The sequence below is a fragment of the Pelecanus crispus genome, chromosome W (genome assembly GCF_030463565.1).
Source record: "Pelecanus crispus isolate bPelCri1 chromosome W, bPelCri1.pri, whole genome shotgun sequence".
NCBI lineage: Eukaryota > Metazoa > Chordata > Aves > Pelecaniformes > Pelecanidae > Pelecanus > Pelecanus crispus.
In genome coordinates this window covers 11,392,237-11,416,889 of record NC_134675.1, presented here as the reverse complement: position 1 = coordinate 11,416,889, position 24,653 = coordinate 11,392,237, and the positions used below count along the sequence as shown (strand labels likewise).

The following is a 24,653-nucleotide window of genomic DNA, read 5'->3' as shown; positions in this document are numbered from 1 at the left end:
CCCAGGGTGTGAAACACACTGAGATCATTACCCAGCACTGCTGTGAGAAGCAGATGGTTTGCACTGAATCTGGCTGGTAGGCTGCTAGTCACACCTGTCCCTGCCCACACCAGGTGAGGGGCCTGAGGAGGGACTGCTCTCAAAGCCAGGCTGCCAAGGCACCACTCTCCCATAGGATGCACACATGCTACCAAAGTCAGGTGACAGATGACTTTGTCAAGGGCATGGTCATTGCACTTTGCCCCAGAACATCAGAGCTGCAAAAGAGGAATGAATTTTTATTTTGACTTAAATTTTGAAGCGAGTCCATACAAAAGAAGGAACTCTGCTAATGAAAACTGAGCACAGCAGGACTTGAGTGGCTATACTCTGTTATGATGTGATGGACAGCTAATTTATTTAAAGGGTCTGAAACAGTAGTGGAGGTTTCTCCAACATGGTTCTTCTCCCAAACACAGCTTCGATTCAATCTAAATCTGTGTGGGAAAGGGAAAAGCCAGCATTACTGTAACTGAGGCTTTCACAGAGCAATTTAATCTGTTGCTTATATTTTTTTTTCTTCCATCTTCTGCCTGAAGGAAATCACAATCTATCATTTAAATTGAGAAAAACCCCAAACAAACCCAAACAAAAAAAACCCCCACAAAACAAAAAACCCCAAAAACCCAATCAATATACAGAGGAACACTGGGCTACTGGAGACAATAGGAGATGCATCAGAGAACCAGAAACAGAGAAGCCAAAGCACAGGGTGGAAGGAATAAGCTTACAGCCTCAAAAAAAAAAAAAAGTTAACAAAACATGATGCTCAGAGGGGCCTTTCTGAATCATCTCATACAGTCCTAACCCCAAGTGCTCTGCTACCATGAGGTCAAAGTTCACCCTTCATTAACACGCTTTGTTATATTCTGCCAAACAGAGAATCAGTAGTGTCAGAGACTGCATGATTTGGTCTGTACCGTTTCCATCACAAGTGATGCTGCATAAAACAGCATGATCATCTTATGCAACCATCCAGTTCTGGACTGAGCTGCTCTTATAAAAAAAGCATCTTCCTACCAAGGCAGGCGAGGGCTAACCCAGCCAGCAAATGTTGAAGAATAACAAGTCAGGACCACTTCTTTGGTTAAAGCTTTGGAAAGCCAAGTTCATCCTTTCTATAGTTTAGGGTTCCAGCTCTTTATACCCAATTCTTTTCCTTATTTGCTCTGTACCCTACCCCTTCATCCCAGTTTTTCAGTCTTACAGAAAACAACAACCAGCAAGACCTCATCTCCTCAAGTAAACCAGCCTCTGAATCATAGAAGTGTTGGTGGTAAAAATTGGTTGACTAAGGGCCAAAGAGAGGTGGGAGGCTTCTTGGAAGAACGTGCCTTGCCCTATGCACAACTGTAGCCCTTTCCCCCCAGTTCCACATAGCGCACTGTATTGTGTCTATGGTGATGCTAATGGAAGGATTTTCAGTCCTCAGACTCCCCAGAAAATCCAGCCTATCCTCCCACCACTGCAATAAGCCAAAACTGATGAAATTTATGCCTCAATATTAGGACTGAAGCTACTGAATGAAGACCCCATATAATACAATGATTGTTAGTCCATGGGCAGCTATTTCTAAGAGAAAATTTTATTTTCCTTTTTGCAGTGATTTCATGAGCAGACATTCTTCTATGGTGAGAGAAAACACAACTATATTAGAACAGCTGAATCTCTAGCAATAGCTTTACCAAACAGCAAGTAGTGCAAATAAACATTAACCAGAACAACAGAAACTCAACCAACAGAACATGTTGAAACACAAGGATCCATAAAGTTTTACCGAACATTAGAGTGTAGACTTGGGCTGTGCTGTACCGATCACAAGAGCATGAAGGCACAGGGCTTCACCAGGTTAGAATGACCTGCTACATAGAACTAGCAAGGGAAAGACCATCTTTGTTTCAGCTAGTACATCCGTTGCAGCACTGGTTCTTTTCATTGCCTTGAAGTGCAAAGTAAAGATAACAGAATGAATTTAAGTGATTTATATCCTTATTAAAATCACTGACTTAAAAATTAAATCAGTAAGCATGGAACATAAATTTAAGTCATTAACTAACTCCACATTTATGCATTATTAGTTTTTACTCTGAGGACTGGCCTCTCCATTTTTCACACAAGGTTAACTTTCAATTTGCCACTAAATCTAGTCTTACATCATAGTTACTATTTTTGCTACTACTTTTGCTTTGCAAAAGTAATCCCCCATTGTTAAGTTTATCCAGTCTCTGGTGTCATGACAAATTAATCTGATTTCCCTCCCCCCAAATTCCCACTCTTCTGCTGAAATTATATTTGAATAGAAATTGGAGGTGAAGTACACAAATACAACTTTTAAAAAGCACTGAAAAGTCTTAAAAGCACTGCACATCTGTGGTAGGTTGACTCTGGCTGGATGCCAGGTGCCCACCAAAGCTGCTCTATCACTCCCCTTCTCAATTGGACAGGGGAGAGAAAAGATAACGAAAAAGCTCATGGGTCGAGATAAGGACAGGGAGATCACTCAACAACTACCATCATGGGCAAAACAGACTCGACTTGGGGAAATCAGTTTAATTTATTGCCAATCAAAACTGAGTAGGGTAATCAGAAATAGAACCAAATCTTAAAACACCTTCCCCCCACCCCTCCCTTCTTCTTGGGCTCAACTTCACTCCCGATTTTCTCTGCCGCCTCCTCCCCCCAAGTGGCACAGGGGGATGGAGAATGAGGGTTGCGGTCAGTTCATCACACGTCATCTCTGCTGCTCCTTCCTCCTCAAGGGGAGGACTCCTCACACTCTTCCCCTGCTCCAGTGTGGGGTCCCTCCCACAGGAGACAGTCCTCCATGAACTTCTCCATTGTGGGTCCTTCCCATGGGCTGCAGTTCTTCACAAACTGCTCCAGCATAGGTCCCTTCCACAGGGTACAGTCCTTCAGAAGCAGACTGCTTCAGCATGGGTCCCCTGTGGGGTCACAAGTCTTGCCAGCAAACCTGCTCCAGCATGGGCTCCTCTCTCTCCACCGGGTCACAGGTCCTTACAGGAGCCTGCTCCAGCACGGGCTTTCCATGGGGTCACAGCCTCCTTCAGGTGCATCCACCTGCTCTGGCATGGGGTCCTCCACAGGCTGCAGGTGGATATCTGCTCCACCATTAACCTCCATGGGCTGCAGGGAGACAGCCTGACTCCACCATGGTCTTCACCACAGACTGCAGGGGAATCTCTAGCACATGGAGCACCTCCTCCCCCTCCTCCTTCACTGACTTTGGTGTCTGCATATTTGTTCCTCTCCCATATTCTCACTCCTCACTCCAGCTGCAGTTTTTATGTTCCTTTGGGGTTTTTTTTTCCCCCCTTCTTAAATATGTTATCACAGAGGCGCTAGCACCGTTGCTGATTGGCTCAGCCTTGGCCAGTGGCGGGTCCGTCTTGGAGCCAGCTGGCATTAGCTCTATTGGACATAGAGGAAGCTTCTAGCAGCTTATCACAGAAGCCACCCCTGTGGCCCCCCCACTACCAAAACCTTGCCACGCAAACCCAATACAACATTTAAGTTTATAAATGCACATTTTGAATCAATGTGTTGCAAAATTGATCAAATTTCTGACCACAGGTCCAACAAGATTTCAGAACAAATGGGTCTCTGCTTCAGACCTCTTTCACAGCTTTAAGACAAGTAAACTTTCTTCCCTTTTTCCAACTCCCAATTAATTTCTCAGCTGTGAAATTATTCAAGTAGCTCAGTTTAATAATCTAAAAAAACCCCAAATCATCTTTCTCATGCCCCTGAAGAGATGATTAACAGAGAAGCTGGGGCTTTGCACATCAAACCTAGGCACCAAATGTTCAGATAGTGACTTTTCCAGTTGCTAGTTTGACCACAAAATGTTGATATCACATGTTCTTCTGAATGATTTATTTATACAGTAGCAAATTTCTTTCACACAGGTTGATTCTGAAATAAATATTTGTCTTGAATCTTTAAAATAGCTGTTTATATATTTAAAATCAAATCCAGTTATGTTAGCTAGTGAAATGCCTGGCAAGTTTCATGTTATTATCTGTTACCACCTGACAGACATCACTGGGTTGAGATTGCAACAATAAGCAATAATATCATAATCCAGATTTCTCCAGCAAAATGTTTCTGCATGTTTCTCTAATTTCCCTTCCACTACACCCCCAAGTATCTCCCTCTATATCTTCCTATCTTTTCATTATGCATTGTTATGTCCCCAAACATTTAACCTCCTGCCCACCTGCTCCCTTCCATGAATATTTTGCAGCTGCTTAGAGCTTTACAGCTCTTGTAGTCTGTGACTTCCAGGAAAGCAACTAAAGCTAAAAAAGACTGCATGTAGTAACCACTACATTACCTACTTCTGCAATAATATTCCATGAAACTTTCTTTAAACTTGGATACAAGACTGTTTCTCTGCTAAACTCTTTCACACAGGGCCTCTAAGCGCGCTAGCTTGGTAGAAGAAGGAAAGTTGAAGAGTAGCAGAGAACAGGCTGACAACTAATTAGACATCTCTGAAGCCTCACCACTTCTCTCCAGGGTGCAGAAATGTATCTTGTTCAGATTGGTACAGGACACGCATATAGACACCTAACCAGAATGCTGCTCTCTTCCAGCAGCAGAAAGCAGTACAGCTTATCTATAGACATGATAAAAACAATGTGCAGCCTCGAGTATTTGTAGGAAAAACAACCCTCTTCACTTTTGAATTCTGTTCTGCTGACAAGCAGGTGTTGAGAAGTGCACTGCAAAATAAGCAGGTGTCCCAAATCCAGAGTCATTAATGCTTTCAGTGATTAACTGAGTTACATATCTCCCCATGAATATATTGACAAGAATTTCTCAAAGTGCCATTTAAAATAAGGTGTCCAAGAAAGCTGGGCATTGTTCAAACAAAGCAAGGTATTTTTTATGCTGCAATTGCTTTTGGTCTCCGACATGTTAGTTCTTATACCTGTACTGTGAAGGGGCTGCCCTTGGTTGTGCAACCCACTTTACAGGGGCAGGAAAAGAGGAGGGGTCTAGCAGAAGGCAGAGGCCTCTCCCCCTGCAAATTCTGAAGTGGGAGGTAAATTTATGCTGATTTGTTTAGAAAAAGAGTTTGGTGCTGAGAGGACCACTGCAGCCATCAGCCACAGCAAAAAGTGCACCCCCAATACATATACCCAAGTGTTACATTTAATATTTCCTGGAAAAACTCCCTCCATCCCAGCAGGTTTTGGTGGCAGGTTTGTGTCTACCAAGGTTTCAGAAACTCTGACTTCAGAAAAGATTTGACTACTTTCCCATCAGAAGCCTTGTTAAAGGTCACTGGCCTCTGGTTTTTCTTCATCAGCCTTATTGCTGCCTAATTACAGCTTAATTCTTGGCAGAAATTCCAACCCACTGAACACTCAACAAGCCTGTGGCTCCCTCTTCTGTGCGTGGGCTGATGAGCAGGTGGTTGAAGTTCTCCAGGGGCTCTTTTCCTCTGCTTTGCTACAACTTGTCATAGATGCGACAGCCTGCATCACGTCTTAGGTGGTCCCATGACCCGTGTGCTGGTGCCTGCTGTCACCCCCTTGCCAACATCTACACCTTGTCACACAGAAAGCACCTTACAAACCTCTGCTGGGAGTTTGCAAGACATCTTTCCTCAGCTGCTTCATCTGCAATCTCTTTGCAGGTGCACACAAAGCTCAGTGGCTCTCATATGAAGGACAGAAACCTGCAATTGCACACAAACATACTTGGCTGTGCCCCAGTATTTAAAGTCGGATCTAACCCCACAGCAATCTGAAGTAACATGGGGGGACAGCAGCAGGAGGGCTGGCAGTAAGGAAGACTGTTTAAGAAAGGCATGTTTAGCGATATCTTTGAAAGTAAACTAGCTGATTTGCAGAACTGTCATGCAAAATACTGACATGTTAATCAAGAAAAAGTCTCAGCCAAAACAACTCCCTGTGCAGGAAAGCCTCAAATCTCTGCTGAGCACAACTGTATGGATGTTTGTGAATAAAAGGGCTGTCTCTCAGAGTTTGCTCAGAGCCCTAAGTGCCTTACAGATTGGCCAGGAAATAATACTGCACATTCAGTCCTTTGGGGCTATTTGCCCTCGAGAGACAAAACCCTGCATAGCAGCTCGAAGCTAGAACCAAGGCACAGCAATACTACAATCAATCAGCACCAACTTTTTACATCAGTGTTTTCCACACAACACGCTGACCCAGCAATGGTCTAGCAGAAGCTTCTACTTTAACTCACACATTTACTATATTTGATGTGACTGTCCTGAAACAAATACTTATTTTCTAATAAGTCCTGTGTAGTTGCTCCTTTAGACACAGCCCTCCAAAAGCATCTGGAGGCTTCTTCACATAAGTCTCCATTTGCCCACCCATTCATTTACTTATTATATAGGCACAGCCAAGGCATACAGATAATTTAAAACTCTCATCTGATGGCTTTCACAGGGGCATTGTAGAGGTCTTCCATTGGTTTCCAGTTGCCTCTAGAGCACCACAGCAGCATAGGAGTCACCTACAGAAATCACCAAAACAATTTGAAAAAGGCTTACTGAGTAAAATTCTTTCAAGCAAGAACAGACCAGATAATAGGGCAAGCTGTGTGGGTTGGCCTCTGGTCTGAAACACTTTTCCAACAGCAGCAGGATGCAAAAAAATCCTCTTCCCAGAATACCTTCCAAACAGTTTTTTAGGAAGGAACATGGCAGCGTTGGAACTGAGTAGCAATCCCCTGTTACTCTGCAAGAGCTCTAAAGGCTGCCCCCAGTAATCATTGCCTTGCACAAAACCGAAAGATATAAAACTCTACACAGTAATCTGTAGAGCTGAGAGATTGCTTGGAAATTTAGTTACAGTTCAGTTCAGCAACTGACTATTAAAAGAAATCAAGTTTTCTTCACTATTTTTTAAGCAAAGACACTTGTGCCTGGCTTTCCACGCTGCCTCCCCTGCAGAGATATCTACAAAACACATCCTTCAGAACTCAAAAAAAACCCCTCAAGTCAAATAAGCAAACATCAAAAGAATCTCCCCTCCAGACTCACTCTTCACAAGTAACCTCACTGGAAGCAGATCAAATATGTTAGTAAACAAAGACATGTAACCATGAGGCAATAGAACCTCTGCATGACTAGCACACACCCTTGCGTAGCTTAGAAGCAAATGTCTTCCACGTGGCTAAAAAAATGCAGTGCTCTGAGGGACTCAGTGCTATCTCAGCTACTGCAGCGCAGCTGTATAGTGGTTTAGCCCCAGCCAGCAACTAAGCACCACACAGCTGCTCACTCACTCCCCCTATCTGGATAGGATGAGGGAGAGAATGGGAAGAGTAAGAGTGAGAAACACTCCTGGGCTGAGATAAGAACAGTTTAATAATTGAAATAAAGTAAAATAGTAATGATGATAATAACAATATAATAACAACAACAACAACAACAATATACAAAGCAAGTGATGCAAAATGCAATTGCTCACCACCCGCCGACCGATACCCAGACAGTTCCCGAGCAGCGATCGCTCCTCCCCAGCCAACTCCCCCCAGTTTATATACTGAGCATGACATCATATGGTATGGAATAGCCCTTTGGTCAGTTTGGATCAAGTATTCTGGCTGTGCCCCCTCCCAGCTTCTTGTGCACCTGGCAGAGCATGGGAAGCTGAAAAAGTCCTTGACTAGCATAAGCAGTACTTAGCAACAACTAAAACATCAGCGTGTTATCAGCATTCTTCTCATTCTAAATCCAAAACACAGCACTATTCCCACTACTAGGAAGAAAATTAACTCTATCCCAGCTGAAACCAGGACAGTATCCACCCCTTATTCTATACCATCTACGTCATGCACAGGTCCTACCCCTTTCCAATGCATTCTAATGAATCACCACCACTTTCCCTATCTTGATATATACACACAGATATCATTCCCTTCATCTATGGGTCATCCCTCTAAAATGTCCATTGAGTTCATTTAGTCCATGACTTTGGGTTCCATCCCTCATCACAGTCTTTCAGAGCAGGAGAGGTGGGGTGCGGTGTTGGATTGTTGCATGCTGAAGCCAGTACTCATTCCAACACGGTTTCATCAAAGTTCATTTTCATTAAGCTGGACAGTTCTTACTGTAATACCATTGATGTGGCATAGAGAACCCATAACATGCAGTATTATATATTAACATACTATATTATTATATTAACATTATACTATATTATTATATTAACATACAGTTAAAAGATAACATACAGTAAGAGATAACACACAGCAGATAACATACAGTATTACAGAGTAATTAACATCATATAATTCAGTTCATTGGCTATTTTCACCCAAAATCAAATTCCCTTGAGGTATACATTGGACTTCCCCATCCTTTCGCATCACCCACCAAGTGCACCCAGTTCCTTGAGCAAAAGCAATCCCACAAATGGGCCTGCCTTTGCCAGAGGGGGAGGTCACCCAGACTGTCTTCCCCAGCATATTTTTCATGTGCACTACAGGGACTTTATCTCCTTCTACAGTACGTAGAAGTTTTGATTGGGCAGGGCCAGCTCGATTGGCAGATCCCCTGGTGTTGACTAACCAGGTGGCTTTTGCTAAATGTGTATCCCAATGTTTGAATGTCCCACCACCCACTGCTCTCAGGGTAGTCTTTAACAATCCATCGTATCGCTCAATTTTCCCGGAGGCTGGTGCATGCTAAGGGATGTGATACACCCACTCAATGCCATGCTCTTTGGCCCAGGTGTCTATGAGGTTGTTTCGGAAATGAGTCCCGTTGTCTGACTCGATTCTTTCTGGGGTGCCATGTCACCACAGGACTTGCTTTTCAAGGCCCAGGATGGTGTTCCGGGCAGTGGCATGGGGCACAGGATATGTTTCCAGCCATCCGGTGGTTGCTTCCACCATGGTGAGCACATAGCGCTTGCCTTGGTGGGTTTGTGGGGGAGTGTGATATAATCAACCTGCCAGGACTCCCCATATTTATATTTCAGCCATCGTTCACTATACCCGAGGGGCTTGAACCGCTTGGCATGCTTGATTGCAGCGCATGTTTCACATTCATGAATCACCTGTGCAATACTGTCCATGGTCAAGTCCACCCCTCGATCACGAGTCCATCTAAATGTTGCATCCCTTCCTTGATGGCCTGAGGTGTCATGGGCCCACCAAGCTATAAGTAATTGTCCTGGTTTCGGCTGGGATAGAGTTAATTTTCTTCCTAACAGCAGGCATAGTGCTGTGTTTTGGATTTAGTAGGAGAAGAATGTTGATAACAGGCTGATGTTTGTAGTTGTTGCTGAGTACTGCTTATGCTAGTCAAGGACTTTTTCAGCTTCCCATGCTCTGCCAGGCGCACAAGAAACTGGGAGGGGGCACAGCCAGAATAGTTGATCCAAACTGCCCAAAGGGCTATTCCATACCGTATGACGTCATGCTCAGTATATAAACTGGGGGGGGTTGGCCGGGGAGCAGCGATCGCTGCTCGGGAACTGTCTGGGTATCGGTCGGCGGGTGGTGAGCAATTGCATTGTGCATCACTTGCTTCGTGTATCATTATTATTATTATCATTATTATACTGTTACTATTAGCATTACTATTTTACTTTATTTCAATTATTAAACTGTTCTTATCTCAGCCCAGGAGTGTTTCTCACTCTTACTCCTCCAATTCTCTCCCCCATCCCATCAGGGTAGGGGGAGTGAGCGAGCGGCTGCGTGGTGCTTAGTTGCTGGCTGGGGCTAAACCACGACAGTCCTTTTTGGCGCCCAACGTGGGGCTTGAGATAACAACAGATTAATCAGAGTGTATTAAGGAGTCTGTTAACAGTTGCCGGTCACGATATTAGTTCTTCTGATCTGCACCATGTTTTTTTTTTTGCAGCACGCGTTAAAGCTTGCTGTCAGTTTGTGTAGTGTGCTATGCTCTGCAGTGATTCATGATCTTTTGCTTGGGAGGCTCCTTATCAAAACCCTGACCTTGAGCATTCTTTGGTATTTGGGTTTCATACAGAAGTCACTACTGTACTTCGGGTACTACCTCATAGAGAGAGTTAGCAATTATACTTCTTACTCTGAGAGGCTTGTTGTGGAGGAAATACAGAATGGCACCTTTGCTGCTTTCTTCTATGATGTTTCCTCCTTCATTACAACAACTTTCCTGTATCTTGAACACCCCTGGGCAGTTAAGATACTACTATTGATAATTCTTGGGAATGTTGTTTCCATTTTGATAAAGGTCAGTAAGCAGTTTAAAAATACCATCCAGAGATCTACCCCAAGGCTGGATAGTTATGAGTGGCAGGGTGTGTGGGATCGTATGCGCAAGTACCTAGGGCAGTGGGGACCTCCAGTGTTTTGGAACTTCACCCCTGAACAAGTGCAGAATCCTGAAGAATTAGTAAAGTATTTGGAAGAAGTATGTTGTCACCCTGGTAGCTCCAGAGAGACACAAATCATTGCAACATGCTGGGGACTGGCCCATGCCTATCGAGCCGTGGTCAACGCTAATCAGTACCCTCAAAAGAAAGAGAAGGTCTCTGGATCTGATAACAAAACAACAAGCACTGTGGCTACTCAAACCCCCACTACAGGCCCTACGGCTACTCCAACCCCCACTACAGGCCTTGCAGCTACTCAAACCCCTGCCCCAGGCACTGTGGCTACTCCAGCCACAGCCATGAGCACTGCGGCTACTCAAACCCCAGTGACAGACACTGTGGCTAAACCAGAGAACCAACCTGCGCCGGTATCAGTTGCCCCTATACAGAAGAAAAAATACACGAGGAAATCAGTTCGTTTAGTAAGGGATGAAGATGAACCAGGGCCATCACGAGAACCAGAGGAGGAAGAACCCATAAATGAGATGGTGACCACCCGATCCCTATCCCTGAGTGAGCTGCGAGATATGCGAAAAGATTTTGGTCGTCATCCAGGCGAGCACATCATCACCTGGCTGCTCCGATGCTGGGATAACGGGGCCAGTAGCCTGGATTTAGAGGGTAGGGAAGCCAAGCAGCTGGGATCCCTTTCCAGGGAAGGGGGCATTGACAAAGCAATTGGAAAAGGGGCAAAACCGCTCAGCCTCTGGAGGCGACTTCTGTCAAGCGTGAAGGAAAGGTATCCCTTCAAGGAGGATGTTTTATACCGCCCAAGCAAATGGACCACCGTAGAGAAAGGTATCCAGTACCTGAGGGAATTAGGCGTGCTGGAGGTGATTTACAGTGACCTGAATGATGAGCGGTTACCCAAAGACCCAGATGAAGTCAGGTGCACACAATCCATGTGGCGGAAGGTGGTACGGAGCGCACCAGCATCGTATTCCAACTCGTTGGCAATACTAGCCTGGAAAGACGACGAGGCACCAACGGTGGATGAAGTGGCTAGACAACTCCGGGACTACGAAGAAAAGCTCTCTTCCTCCCTACGGGCCTGTGTCTCGGCTGTGGAAAAACTGTCTGAAAAAATATGCCAAGAGTTCCAACAACTCAGAGAGGATCTGTCCTACTCCCCACCTGCACGGACCAGTGTCTCAGCCATTAGGAGTCAACGTCCCTATGCTCAAGAGAGAGGATATAGAGGATACACACCACGGGGCACCCTGTGGTTTTACCTGCGTGATTATGGAGAGGACATGAGAAAGTGGGATGGAAAACCCACCTCAACCTTAGAGGCACGGGTGCGTGAATCGCAAGGAAAAACTATTAGAAAAGGCGGTTCTCCCAGGAAAATTGCAGCTCCAGTTTCCAGTGAGCAGTTCCCGAGACAGAGTAAGAGGGCTAATTTTACTTCCGACCTTGATCAGGGAACTTTTGATTCACATTTACAGGAAGTGAACAACGAATACTGTGACCAGTGTTAGAGGGGCCCTGCCTCCAGCCAGGTGGAGGAAAGGGACAACCGGGTTTACTGGACTGTGTGGATTCGATGGCCTGGAACGTCAGACCCACAGGAGTATAAGGCTCTAGTGGACACTGGTGCACAGTGCACACTAATGCCATCAAACTATAGAGGGGCAGAACCCATTTGTATTTCTGGAGTGACAGGGGGATCCCAACAGCTCACTGTACTGGAAGCTGAAGTGAGCCTAACTGGGAATGAGTGGCAAAAGCACCCCATTGTGACTGGCCCAGAGGCTCTGTGCATCCTTGGCATAGACTACCTCAGGAGAGGGTATTTCAAGGACCCAAAAGGGTACCGGTGGGCTTTTGGTATAGCTGCTTTGGAGACAGAGGAAATTAAACAGTTGTCCACCTTGCCCGGTCTCTCAGAGGACCCTTCGATTGTAGGGTTGCTGAAGGTTGAGGAACAACAGGTGCCGATTGCTACCACAACTGTGCACAGGCGGCAATATCGCACCAACCGAGACTCCCTGATTCCCATCCATAACCTGATTCGTCGACTGGAGAGCCAGGGAGTGATCAGCAAGACTCGCTCACCCTTTAACAGTCCCATATGGCCAGTGCGAAAGTCTAATGGGGAGTGGAGACTAACAGTGGACTATCGTGGCCTGAACGAAGTTACACCGCCGCTGAGTGCTGCCGTGCCAGACATGCTAGAACTTCAATATGAACTGGAGTCAAAGGCAGCTAAGTGGTATGCCACAATTGATATTGCTAATGCATTTTTCTCCATCCCTTTGGCAGCAGAGTGCAGACCCCAGTTTGCTTTTACCTGGAGGGGTGTTCAGTACACCTGGAACCGACTGCCCCAGGGGTGGAAGCACAGCCCCACCATTTGCCATAGACTGATCCAGACAGCACTGGAACAGGGTGAAGCTCCAGAACATCTGCAGTACATTGATGACATCATTGTGTGGGGCAATACAGCAGAAGACGTTTTTGAGAAGGGAAAGAAAATAGTCCAAATCCTTCTGAAGGCTGGTTTTGCCATAAAACAGAGTAAGGTCAAGGGGCCTGCACAGGAGATCCAGTTTTTAGGAATAAAATGGCAAGATGGACGTCGTCAGATCCCAATGGATGTGATCAACAAAATAACAGCTATGTCCCCACCAACTAGCAAAAAGGAAACACAAGCTTTCTTAGGCGTTGTGGGGTTTTGGAGAATGCATATTCCAAATTACAGCCAGATCGTAAGCCCTCTCTATCAAGTGACCCGGAAGAAGAACGAATTCAAATGGGGCCCTGAGCAACAACAAGCCTTTGAACAAATTAAACGTGAGATAGTTCATGCAGTAGCCCTTGGGCCAGTCCGGGCAGGGCAGGATATTAAAAATGTGCTCTACACCGCAGCCGGGGAGAATGGCCCTACCTGGAGCCTCTGGCAGAAAGCACCGGGGGAGACTCGAGGTCGACCCCTAGGGTTTTGGAGTCGGGGATACAGAGGATCCGAAGCCCGCTACACTCCAACTGAGAAAGAGATACTGGCAGCATATGAAGGGGTTCGAGCTGCTTCAGAAGTGGTTGGTACTGAAGCACAGCTCCTGCTGGCACCCCGACTGCCGGTGTTGGGCTGGATGTTCAAAGGGAGGGTCCCCTCTACACATCATGCAACTGATGCTACATGGAGTAAGTGGGTTGCATTGATCACACAACGGGCTTGAATAGGAAACCCCAGTCGCCCAGGAATCCTGGAAGTGATCATGGACTGGCCAGAAGGAAAAAACATTAGAATATCACCAGAGGAGGAGGTGACACGTGCTGAAGAGGCCCCACTGTATAATAAATTGCCAGAAAATGAAAAGCAATATGCCCTGTTCACTGATGGGTCCTGTCGTCTCGTGGGAAAGCATCGGAGGTGGAAAGCTGCTGTATGGAGTCCTATACGACAAGTCGCAGAAACTGCTGAAGGAGAAGGGGAGTCGAGTCAGTTTGCAGAGGTGAAAGCCATCCAGCTGGCTTTAGATATTGCTGAAAGAGAAAAGTGGCCAGTCCTTTATCTCTATACTGACTCATGGATGGTGGCAAATGCCCTGTGGGGGTGGCTGCAGCAATGGAAGCAGAGCAACTGGCAGCGCAGAGGCAAACCAATCTGGGCTGCCGCATTGTGGCAAGATATTGCTGCCCGGGTAGAGAACCTGGTTGTAAAAGTTCGTCATGTAGATGCTCATGTACCTAAGAGTCGGGCCACTGAAGAACATCAAAACAACCAGCAAGTAGATCAGGCTGCTAAGATTGAAGTGGCTCAGGTGGATTTGGAATGGCAACATAAGGGTGAATTATTTATAGCTCGGTGGGCCCATGATGCCTCAGGCCATCAAGGAAGGGATGCAACGTATAAATGGGCTCGTGATCGAGGGGTGGACTTAACTATGGACAGTATTGCACAGGTTATTCATGAGTGTGAAACATGCGCTGCAATCAAGCAAGCCAAGCAGTTCAAGCCCCTTGGGTATAGTGAACGATGGCTAAAATATAAATATGGGGAGGCCTGGCAGATTGATTACATCACGCTCCCACAGACCCGCCAGGGCAAGCGCTATGTGCTCACCATGGTGGAAGCAACCACTGGATGGCTGGAAACATATCCTGTGCCCCATGCCACCGCCCGGAACACCATCCTGGGCCTTGAAAAGCAAGTCCTGTGGCGACATGGCACCCCAGAAAGAATCGAGTCAGACAACGGGACTCATTTCCGAAACAACCTCATAGACACCTGGGCCAAAGAGCACGGCATTGAGTGGGTATATCACATCCCTTACCATGCACCAGCCTCCGGGAAAATTGAGCGATACAATGGATTGTTAAAGACTACCCTGAGAGCAATGGGTGGTGGGACGTTTAAACATTGGGATACACATTTAGCAAAAGCCACCTGGTTAGTCAACACCAGGGGATCTGCCAATCGAGCTGGCCCTGCCCAATCAAAACTTCTACGTACTGTAGAAGGAGATAAAGTTCCTGTAGTGCACATGAAAAATATGCTGGGGAAGACAGTCTGGGTTACTTCCCCCTCTGGCAAAGGCAAACCCATTCGTGGGATTGCTTTTGCTCAAGGACCTGGGTGCACTTGGTGGGTGATGCGAAAGGATGGGGAAGCCCAATGTGTACCTCAAGGGAATTTGATTTTGGGTGAAAATAGCCAATGAACTGAATTGTATAATATTAATTGCTTTATAATACTGTATGTTATCTCTTAACTATATGTTATCTCTTAACTGCATGTTAATATAATAATATAGTAGGTTAATATTAAGTATATAATACTATATATTATGATTGCTATATGCCGCATCAATGGTATTGCAGTAAGAATTGCCCAGCCTAAGGAAAATGAACTTTGATGAAACCATGTTGGAATGAGAACTGACTTCAGCATGCAACAGTCCAACACTGCACACCACCTGTCCTGCTCTGAAAGACTGTGATGACAGATGGAACCCAAAGTCATGGGCTAAATGAACTCAATGGACATTTTAGAGGGATGGGCCATAGACGAAGGGAATGATATCTGTGTGTATATCAAGATAGGGAAAGGGGTGGTGATTAATTGGAACACATTGGAAAGGGGAGGGCCTGTGCATGACGTAGATGGTATAGAATAAGGGGTGGATACTGTCCTGGTTTCGGCTGGGATAGAGTTAATTTTCTTCCTAACAGCAGGCATAGTGCTGTGTTTTGGATTTAGTAGGAGAAGAATGTTGATAACAGGCTGATGTTTGTAGTTGTTGCTGAGTACTGCTTATGCTAGTCAAGGACTTTTTCAGCTTCCCATGCTCTGCCAGGCGCACAAGAAACTGGGAGGGGGCACAGCCAGAATAGTTGATCCAAACTGCCCAAAGGGCTATTCCATACCGTATGACGTCATGCTCAGTATATAAACTGGGGGGGGTTGGCCGGGGAGCAGCGATCGCTGCTCGGGAACTGTCTGGGTATCGGTCGGCGGGTGGTGAGCAATTGCATTGTGCATCACTTGCTTCGTGTATCATTATTATTATTATCATTATTATACTGTTACTATTAGCATTACTATTTTACTTTATTTCAATTATTAAACTGTTCTTATCTCAGCCCAGGAGTGTTTCTCACTCTTACTCCTCCAATTCTCTCCCCCATCCCATGGGGGTAGGGGGAGTGAGCGAGCGGCTGCGTGGTGCTTAGTTGCTGGCTGGGGCTAAACCACGACAGTAATTCACCCTGATGTTGCCAGTCCAGATCCACCTGAGCCACTTCAATCTTAGCAGCCTGATCCACCTGCTAGTTGATGTTCTTCAGTGGCCCCACTCTTGGGTATGTGAGCATCTATGTGACATACGTCTACAACCAGGTTCTCTACCTGGGCAGTAATATCTTGCCACAGTGTGGCAGCCCAGATGGGTTTGTCCCTGCGCTGCCAGTTGCTCTGCTTCCATTGCTGCAGCCACCCCCACAGGGCATTTGCCACCATCCATGAGTCAGTATAGAGATAAAGGACTGGCCACTTTTCTCTTTCAGCAATATCTAAAGCCAGCTGGATGGCTTTCACCTCTGCAAACTGACTCGACTCCCCTTCTCCTTCAGCAGTTTCTGCGACTTGTCTTATAGGACTCCATACAGCAGCTTTCCACCTCCGATGCTTTCCCACAAGACGACAGGACCCATCAGTGAACAGGGCATATTACCAGAAAATGAGAAGCAATTTATTATGGGTGGGAACAGTGCTCTCCTAGGACACCCTCCAGCCTAAACAGGATAAAAAATGTTTTTTCATAGTGTATGCACTTCAGACCAGGCAAGGGACCTTCTCTTCTCTATTTGCTTTCAGCAGGGGATGATGTTTCAAAACTGGTTTTGATAGCTTTAGCAGCAGTTCACAACAGCTCTTGGGTTACACCTGGAAAACAAACTTGTACCTCAGCCCTTTGGATGTGGAAAACACTGCCAGACTCCTTTGTCCTTCAACATGGGATAGGATCATAGAATCGTTTAGGTTGGAAAAGACCTTTAAGATCATCCAGTCCAACCATTAACATAACATTACCAAGTCTACCACTAAAACAGTTAAGGGTAGAGTAATAATTTCATGTTTCCTGGCTTGGTGGCTGGATTATTTTTAATGAAAGCAAAAAGTAGGAATCATTAAGGTTGGACAGGACCTCTAGGATCATCAGTCCAATCATCAACCCAACACCACCATGCCCAATACACCACATCCCAAACTGCCACATCTACCCGCTTTTTGAACACCTCCAGGGATGGTGGCTCCACCACCTCTCTGGGCAGCCTGTTCCAATGCTTGACTACCCTTTCCGTGAATAAATTTTTCCTAATATCCAATCTAAATCTCCCCTGGTGCAGCTTGAAGCCATTTCCTCTTGTCCTATCGCTATCTACTCGGGAGAAGAGACCAACATCCACCTCACTACAACCTCCTTTCAGGTAGTTGTAGAGAGCGATAAGGTCTCCCCTCAGCCTCCTCTTCTCCAGGCTAAACAACCCCAGTTCCCTCAGCCGCTCCTCATAAGGCCTGTGCTCCAGACCCTTCACCAGATTCGTTGCCCTTCTCTGGACACGCTCCAGCACCTCAATGTCTTTCTTATATTGAGGAAGCCAAAACTGGACACAGTATTCCAGGTGCGGCCTCACCAGCACCGAGTACAGGGGCACAATGACCTCCCTGCTCCTGCTGGCCACACTATTCCTGATACAAGCCAGGATACTGTTGGCCTTCTTGGCCACCTGGGCACACTGCTTGCTCATGTTCAGCCGGCTGTCAACCAACACCCCCAGGTTATTTTCAGCCAGGCAGCTTTCCAGCCACTCTTCCCCAAGCCTGTAGCGCTGCATGGGGTTGTTGTGACCCAAGTGCAGGACCCAGCACGTAGCCTTGTTAAACCTCATACAGTTGGCCTCGGCCCATCAATCCAGCCTGTCCAGGTCCCTCTGCAGGGCCATCCTGCCCTCCAGCAGATCGACACTCCCACCCAACTTGGTGTCATCTGCAAACTTACTGAGGGTGCACTCAATCCCCTCATCCAGATCATTGATAAAGTTATTAAACAAGGCTGGCCCCAAAACAGAGCCCTGGGGAACACTGCTCGTGACCGGTCGCCAACTGGACTTAACTCCATTCACCACTACTCTCTGGGCTCGGCCACCCAAACAGTTTTTTTACCCAGCGAAGAGTACGCCCATCCAAGCCATGAGCTGCCAGCTTCCCAAGGAGAATGCTATGGGAGACTGTGTCAAAGGCTTTGCTAAAGTCCAGGTAGATGACATCCACAGCCTTTCCTTCATCCACCAGGCGGCTCACCAGGTCATAAAAGGAGGTCAGGTTGGTCAAGCAGGACCTGCCTTTCATGAACCCATGCTGGCTGGGCCTGATCCCCTGGTTGACCTGCACATGCCTTTTGAGTTCCCTCAATATGAACCTCTCCATAATCTTTCCCTGGCACCAAGGTCAGGCTGACAGGCCTGTAGTTTCCCGGGTCCTCCTTCCAGCCCTTCTTGTAGATGGGCATTGCATTTGCAAGCCTCCAGTCATTAGGGACCTACCCTGTTAACCAGGACTGCTGATAGATGATGGAAAGTGGCTTGGTGAGCTCCTCTGCCAGCTCCCTCAATACTCTCGGGTGGATCCCATCTGGCCCCATAGACTTGTGAGCGTCCAGGTGGCATAGCAGGTCATTAACTGCTTCCTCCTGGACTATGAGGGCTCCATTCTGCTCCCCATCCCTGTCTTCCAGCTCAGGGGGCTGAGTACCCTGGGGATGACTGGTCTGGCTATTAAACACAGAGGCAAAGAAGGCATTAAGTACCTCAGCCTTTTCCTCATCCTTGGTGACAGTGTTCCCCACCACACCCAGCAAAGGATGGAGATTCTCCTTGGCTCTCCTTTTATTGCTGATGTAATTATAAAAACATTTTTTATTATCTTTTACAACAGTGGCCAGATTGAGTTCTTGCTGGGCTTTTGCTTTTCTAATTTCCTCCCTGCATGACCTAACAAGATCCCTGTACTCTTCCTGAGTTGCCCGCCCCTTCTTCCAAAGGCGGTAGACTCTCCTTTTCTCCCTGAGTCCCAGCAAAAGCTCCCTATTCAGCCAGGCCGGTCGTCTTCCCCGCTGGTTGGTCTTACAGCACATGGGGACAGCCCGCTCCTGCGCCCTTAAGACTTCCTTCTTGAAGAAGGCCCAGCCTTCCTGGACCCCTTTGCCTTTCAGGACTGCCTCCCAAGGGACTTTCCCAACCAGCGTCCTGAACAGGCCAAAGTCTGCCCTCCGGAATTCCACGGTAACAGTTTTGCTGCCCCTCCTCTTTACATCGCCCAGAATCAAGAACTCTATCATATCGTGGTCGCTAAGCCCAAGACGGCCTCCGACCACAACATCTCCCACAAGCCCTTCTCTATTAGTAAACAGCAGGTCAAGCGAGGCACCTCCCCGGTAGGCTCGCTTACCAGCTGCATCAGAAAGTTATCCTCCACACACTCTAGGAACCTCCGAGACTGTTGCCTCTCTGCTGTATGGTATTTCCAGCAGATGTCCGGCAAGTTGAAGTCCCCCACGAGAACAAGGGCTAGCGACTGCAAGACTTCTGCCAGCCGCTTGTGGAACACTTCATCTACCTCTACATCCTGGTTGGGTGGTCTATAACAGACTCCCAGCTGGACATCTGCCTTGCTGGCCTTCCCCCTCATCCTTACCCATAAGCACTCGCCCTTATCAACACGACTGCCGAGCTCTATACAGTCAAAACACTCCCTAACATACAGAGCCACCCCACCGCCTCTCCTTCCCTGCCTATCCCTTCTGAAGAGCTTATAGCCACCCAGTGCAGCACTCCAGTCATGAGAGTCTGTCCGGGTTTCGGCTGGAATAGTGTTAATTGTCTTCCTAGTAGCAGGCATAGTGCTAGCAGGAAAAGAACGTTGATAACACACCGATGTTTTAGTTGTTGCTAAGTACTGCTTATGCTAGTCAAGGACTTTTCAGCTTCCCATGCTCTGCCAGGTGCACAAGAAACTGGGAGGGGGCACAGCCAGAATAGGTGATCCAAACTGACCAAAGGGGATATTCCATACCATATGACATCATGCTCAGTATATAAGCTGGGGGGGGGGTGGGCCAGGGAGCAGCGATCACTGCTCGGGAAACTGTCTGGGTATCGGTCGGCAGGTGGTGAGCAATTGCATTTTGCATCACTTGCTTTGTATATTATCATCATTATTATATTGTTGTTGTTATCATTACTATTTTACTTTCTTTCAATTATTAAACTGTTCTTATCTCAACCCAGGAGTTTTCTCACTCTTACTCCTCCGATTCTCTCCCCCATCCCATCAGGGTAGGGGGAGTGAGCAAGCAGCTGCGTGGTGCTTAGTTGCTTGCCGGGGCTAAACCACGACAGAGTCGTCCCACCATGTTTCTGTCATGGTGACTATGTCATAGCTATCCTGCAGCACAAGGGCTTCCTGCTCCTCCTGTTTGTTGCCCATGCTGCCTGCATTGGTGTAGATGCACTTGATCCGGGCTATCAATTTCACTCCCAATGTTGCCATGCCACCCCTGTGCTCCTCACTAGCGAGCCTCGTTATATCCCCTTCCCCCTTCGAACCTAGGTGACCCATCTGTCCCTGAGACCATGTGGAACTGAAAGCTTTTACACTGGGAGAAGAGAGGGAAAAAAAAATACAACACAACAGAAAACAATATAGTCTCAAGATGCTAAGATTATTCTGTACTTGAAATTGTGGGATGGGGTGGGGGGAGGGAAGGGAGAAATGGTAACTGTAATAGAACAAAGCAGCAGTATTGGGCAGAATTTTGTTACCGAAGCAGACTACTATGATAAACCCCAGCCAGCTTCTGAACTGCAAGCATTCTTGCAAGCATCCAGTCCCTACTTGCAAGATATAGGGCAGAAGCTACAAAGCAGACAGAGCCACTGGAAGTGCTGTACCAGACTTGTTCTGTCCCACTTATGAGTCCAATGCCAGCATTTCCAGGTGCACAGAAGAATCCCACACATCCAGTCACAGCAACAGCCCCTGACATACAAAAGGTTTCACTATGAACTCCATTACTTAAAAAAATCAACTGAAACCCCGAAGCACAGGTTCAGAACATTCTTTTAATGCAAGTGTTAAATCCCTTTGTGAAAATTTCCTAGTTCTTGGCTACTGAAGAGGGGAAGGAAACCTACTTCTTAAGCTTACTATCACAGCTGCATAGAATACCATCCTACCCTGTGACAGCAGGGCTGGACCAGACAACCTCTTTGGGTTCTGGTCACTCCACAGCCGTGCAAACATATGCCAATTCCACTCCTCTACTATTATCATGGGGTTTCTAGAAAATACTTTTTTTTTTGTCTGCCAACAGCTTTTCCTAACTTGCTAGTCTCACTATCATGCCTACTGACCTCAACATGAATAAAAAGGGCCAGCCTTGTCATGTCTGCTGCCTGTGCTTGACCAAACAAAAAAAAACAAACCAACCACACAAACACCAAACAAAACAAACCACACCAAAAAACCACACACACAAGTAGGGGAAGCAACAAGTCTACATCAGTTTTTATGAACAGTTTTCTTCCCCACCACAGAGGTTAGAAGCTTAAAAAAAAAGCCAACCAACCACCATGCTAAAAATATTTTCACAATTTTTCAACACTCCCACCATAAGAAAAGTGTTTTTCTTGCCACTAAGGGATAATTTGAGTTTGTAGACCTTCATAGGAGAGTCTTTCTATTCACAAGACAATTATTTTGTTCTTAACTTTTTGCAAACACTAGCTGCAACAAGTAAACAAGGATTAGTACATCAAGTCTAAATAATGTACAGTTTGATATACTGGAAATCTCAGTAGTATCTTCAGTGCTAACATGAACCTGCCAATAACCTATCCTCACTTGCTGCCAAAATGATCTGTACAAGTATTTCATTAAAGTTCTTTCCACTTCTCCAAATATTTCATATCACTGTCTCACACAATCGGATGCTGAGATGGAATTTGCTTAGTCCAGGTGCCAAAGGGAATCAACACCTTGAGAGAATCAGCCCGTTATCCAGCTTTCACTTTAATACCAAGGGGAACTGTATTTCAACAGGTCCCAGGTTATGCATAACAATGCGCCTTCAAGCTAGAGTGAAGCAGACTGGAGTAAGCAGAAAAGAACACACAAGGAAACCTTTCCCAGATGGGAAATCTAAACAGATAAACACATTCAAGTGTTCTGCAGAATGCAGCTGTGGCACAACACACACAAGCAAGCCTGTAGCATCACAGCAAAGCAACTACATGCTCATAAGAAGTCTTGGACTACTTGGTGATGATCTAGCATCTCCCATGGCTGCCAGCCAGCTAGCCTTCCTTCATAAGTGTCATTTCAGAAGCTACTAAAAGCCCAGGACCACTCTACCTGCCCATTTATGCAGCTGCAAAGCCCCGCAAGCCTGTACACTTCCTTCTTTGGCAAGATTCCCCAGGGTCCCATGTAGTAGTGTAACCATTATGTCAACTTCTTCAGAGCTCATTAACCAAGTATAATTGTGTCTATGAAGTGAAAAAACATCCTGAAATGAAAGACGCATACCCTGGCACAGGGAAAAAAACCCAAAACACAACCCCTCACAGATAGCTTTTTTACATAAAGAATTTTATGTGAGCAAAACTGTAATTTGACAGAGATGTTTCTTTGCAAAACACCTGGATTTTTCACAAAATGAGTATCTAATAGCAGTTTTGCACTAAGAGCAACGGCTATGAAATCAGCCACGGAGAGCATCCTGCAGCTTCATACCACAACTCACACCAGACACACGTATTTAACACCCATCCCGTGCAGGTATCCCGTCCTTGGGAAGCACCTCTCAGACCAGACTGCACACAAACACTGCGTAATTCTTCCCCCAGATCTCACGTATATTTTAAGAATGAACTAAACCCCCACCAGTCCTCTGCGCCTCCAGCTGTTCTGGCTAGCCATCCTTTCTCGGACGGGCTCCAGTCTTACCGCCGCTTCCCACCCTCCCGGGGCACTCCCCTCCCCAGCGCTGGAGCCCACCGGCCGAGGCGGCGGGAAACACCCACCCCATGCGCCAGCCAGGCTAAGGCGCTCCGGGACGCCGCTACATTTGGAGAAGCGATGTTTCAACCGAGACAGGAGCAGAGCCGCTGCCGCCCGCCTGCCCCCACCCTCCCCGCAGGCGGCTTCTGCCGTTGCTACCGACAGCACCCAGAGACATACCGGGGGAGGAAAAGAGCACGACGGAAAGGCCGGGCAGACAGCCGTGACCACGGGCGCCCCGAGATGACACAGCAGCCGCCACTGGGCACGGCCCCAGGGCTCAGTAGGGGCGCTGAGGGGACGGACATTACATAACGATCGCGGCGCGCGGGCCCGACTTCAGAGCCGCCACCCCCGCACCGCCGCCACCCCCGCACCACCGCCACCCCTCCCAGCCTCCTAGCGAGGCGGCAGCTCCCAGAGACAGCACGGCCACACCCGCCCCTCACCAGCGGCTGCATCTCGGCGCGAACAGCGGGCACCTGGAACCGGTCTATCTCCTCCATCATGGTGGTGGAGGTGAGGCGGGAAAAAAGAAGAGCGAACGCGGGGAGACTCCTCAAGGGCCAAAAGACGACGACACCCACCGCAGATGCTACCACAGGTGCTGCCTCATCACCGCGGCCACTCACCGCCGAAGTGACTCAGTCACGCCGCTTCCGGGTCCGGCCACCGCCCCTCCCTATACTTGCATATTCATGAAAAGGGCGGGACCTCTGGCAATAATTCCAGGGCCCGGATGCTCGGTTCCCCGCGGCCTCCACCCTGCTGCCGCTGGGACGTACCATTCCCTTCCTCAGGGGGAGCGGGGACACTTCAGGGGTAGGTGGGAGGGAAGGAACGCTTCCGGCGTGTTGCCATAGTTGCCGCTATCAACTTCCGGCCCGTGGTTGGCTGGGAGGGCGCGACGCTGTCGTAAGGAAAGGCCGGTGGCGGGGAGCCGCTGCAGCAGCCGCCATATCAGTCAAGGTGTGCGACAGGCACCCGCAGGTAAGGGTATGTTCCGAGCGGCCATCGTAGCAGGGCGGCGCCGCGCTCCCGTGAGATAGCGCCGTGACGTCACCCCCCGAATGGCGTCACTGCAGTGCCTCGTGCTGCGGGTGGATAGCGGCTCACACGAGGGAGCGGAGCGTCGCTCTGCAGCCCTGCTCTGGCTCTGGCGCCCTCAGATCCTGCTCGGGGTGGGTGCCACAGTGACACTGGTGTGACACCAGGCCCACAATGACATCACCATTTCTAGTGCAACCACATGTTACATAACCATGCGTAGACCACCTCCTTTCCCTCCAGAGTGCCCTGCAGAGCTGTAAACCTGCAGGGCTGGGTGCATGTCCTGGTTTAACCCCAGCCAGGAACTAAGCACCACGCAGCTGCTCACTCACTCCCCCTGCCCTGGTGGGATGGGGGAGAGAATCGGAAGAGTAAGAGTGAGAAAACCCCTGGGTTGAGATAAGAACAGTTTAATAATTGAAATAAAGTAAAATAGTAGTAGTAGTAATAATAACAATATAATAATAACAGTAATAACAATATACAAAGCAAGTGATGCAAAATGCAATTGCTCACCACCCGCTGACCAATACCCAGACAGTTCCCGAGCAGCAATCGCTGCTCCCCGGCCAACTCCCCCCAGTTATATACTGAGCATGGCGTCACATGGTATGGAA

The 24,653-nt window shown here is 47.5% G+C and overlaps 1 protein-coding gene across 3 annotated transcripts in view; it reads right to left on the bottom strand.

The window, feature by feature from the left end:
* The window catches only part of LOC142596527 (protein FAM219A-like), a 97,076-nt gene extending 73,581 nt beyond the window's left edge, over positions 1-23,495 (bottom strand). For all 3 annotated transcript variants that reach the window (XM_075725676.1, XM_075725677.1, XM_075725678.1), the window contains exon 1: positions 23,436-23,495. In XM_075725676.1, coding sequence (XP_075581791.1) covers positions 23,436-23,495 — 60 coding nt within the window. The remainder of the gene's footprint in view (positions 1-23,435) is intronic.
* Between the last annotated feature and the right edge of the window lie 1,158 nt (positions 23,496-24,653).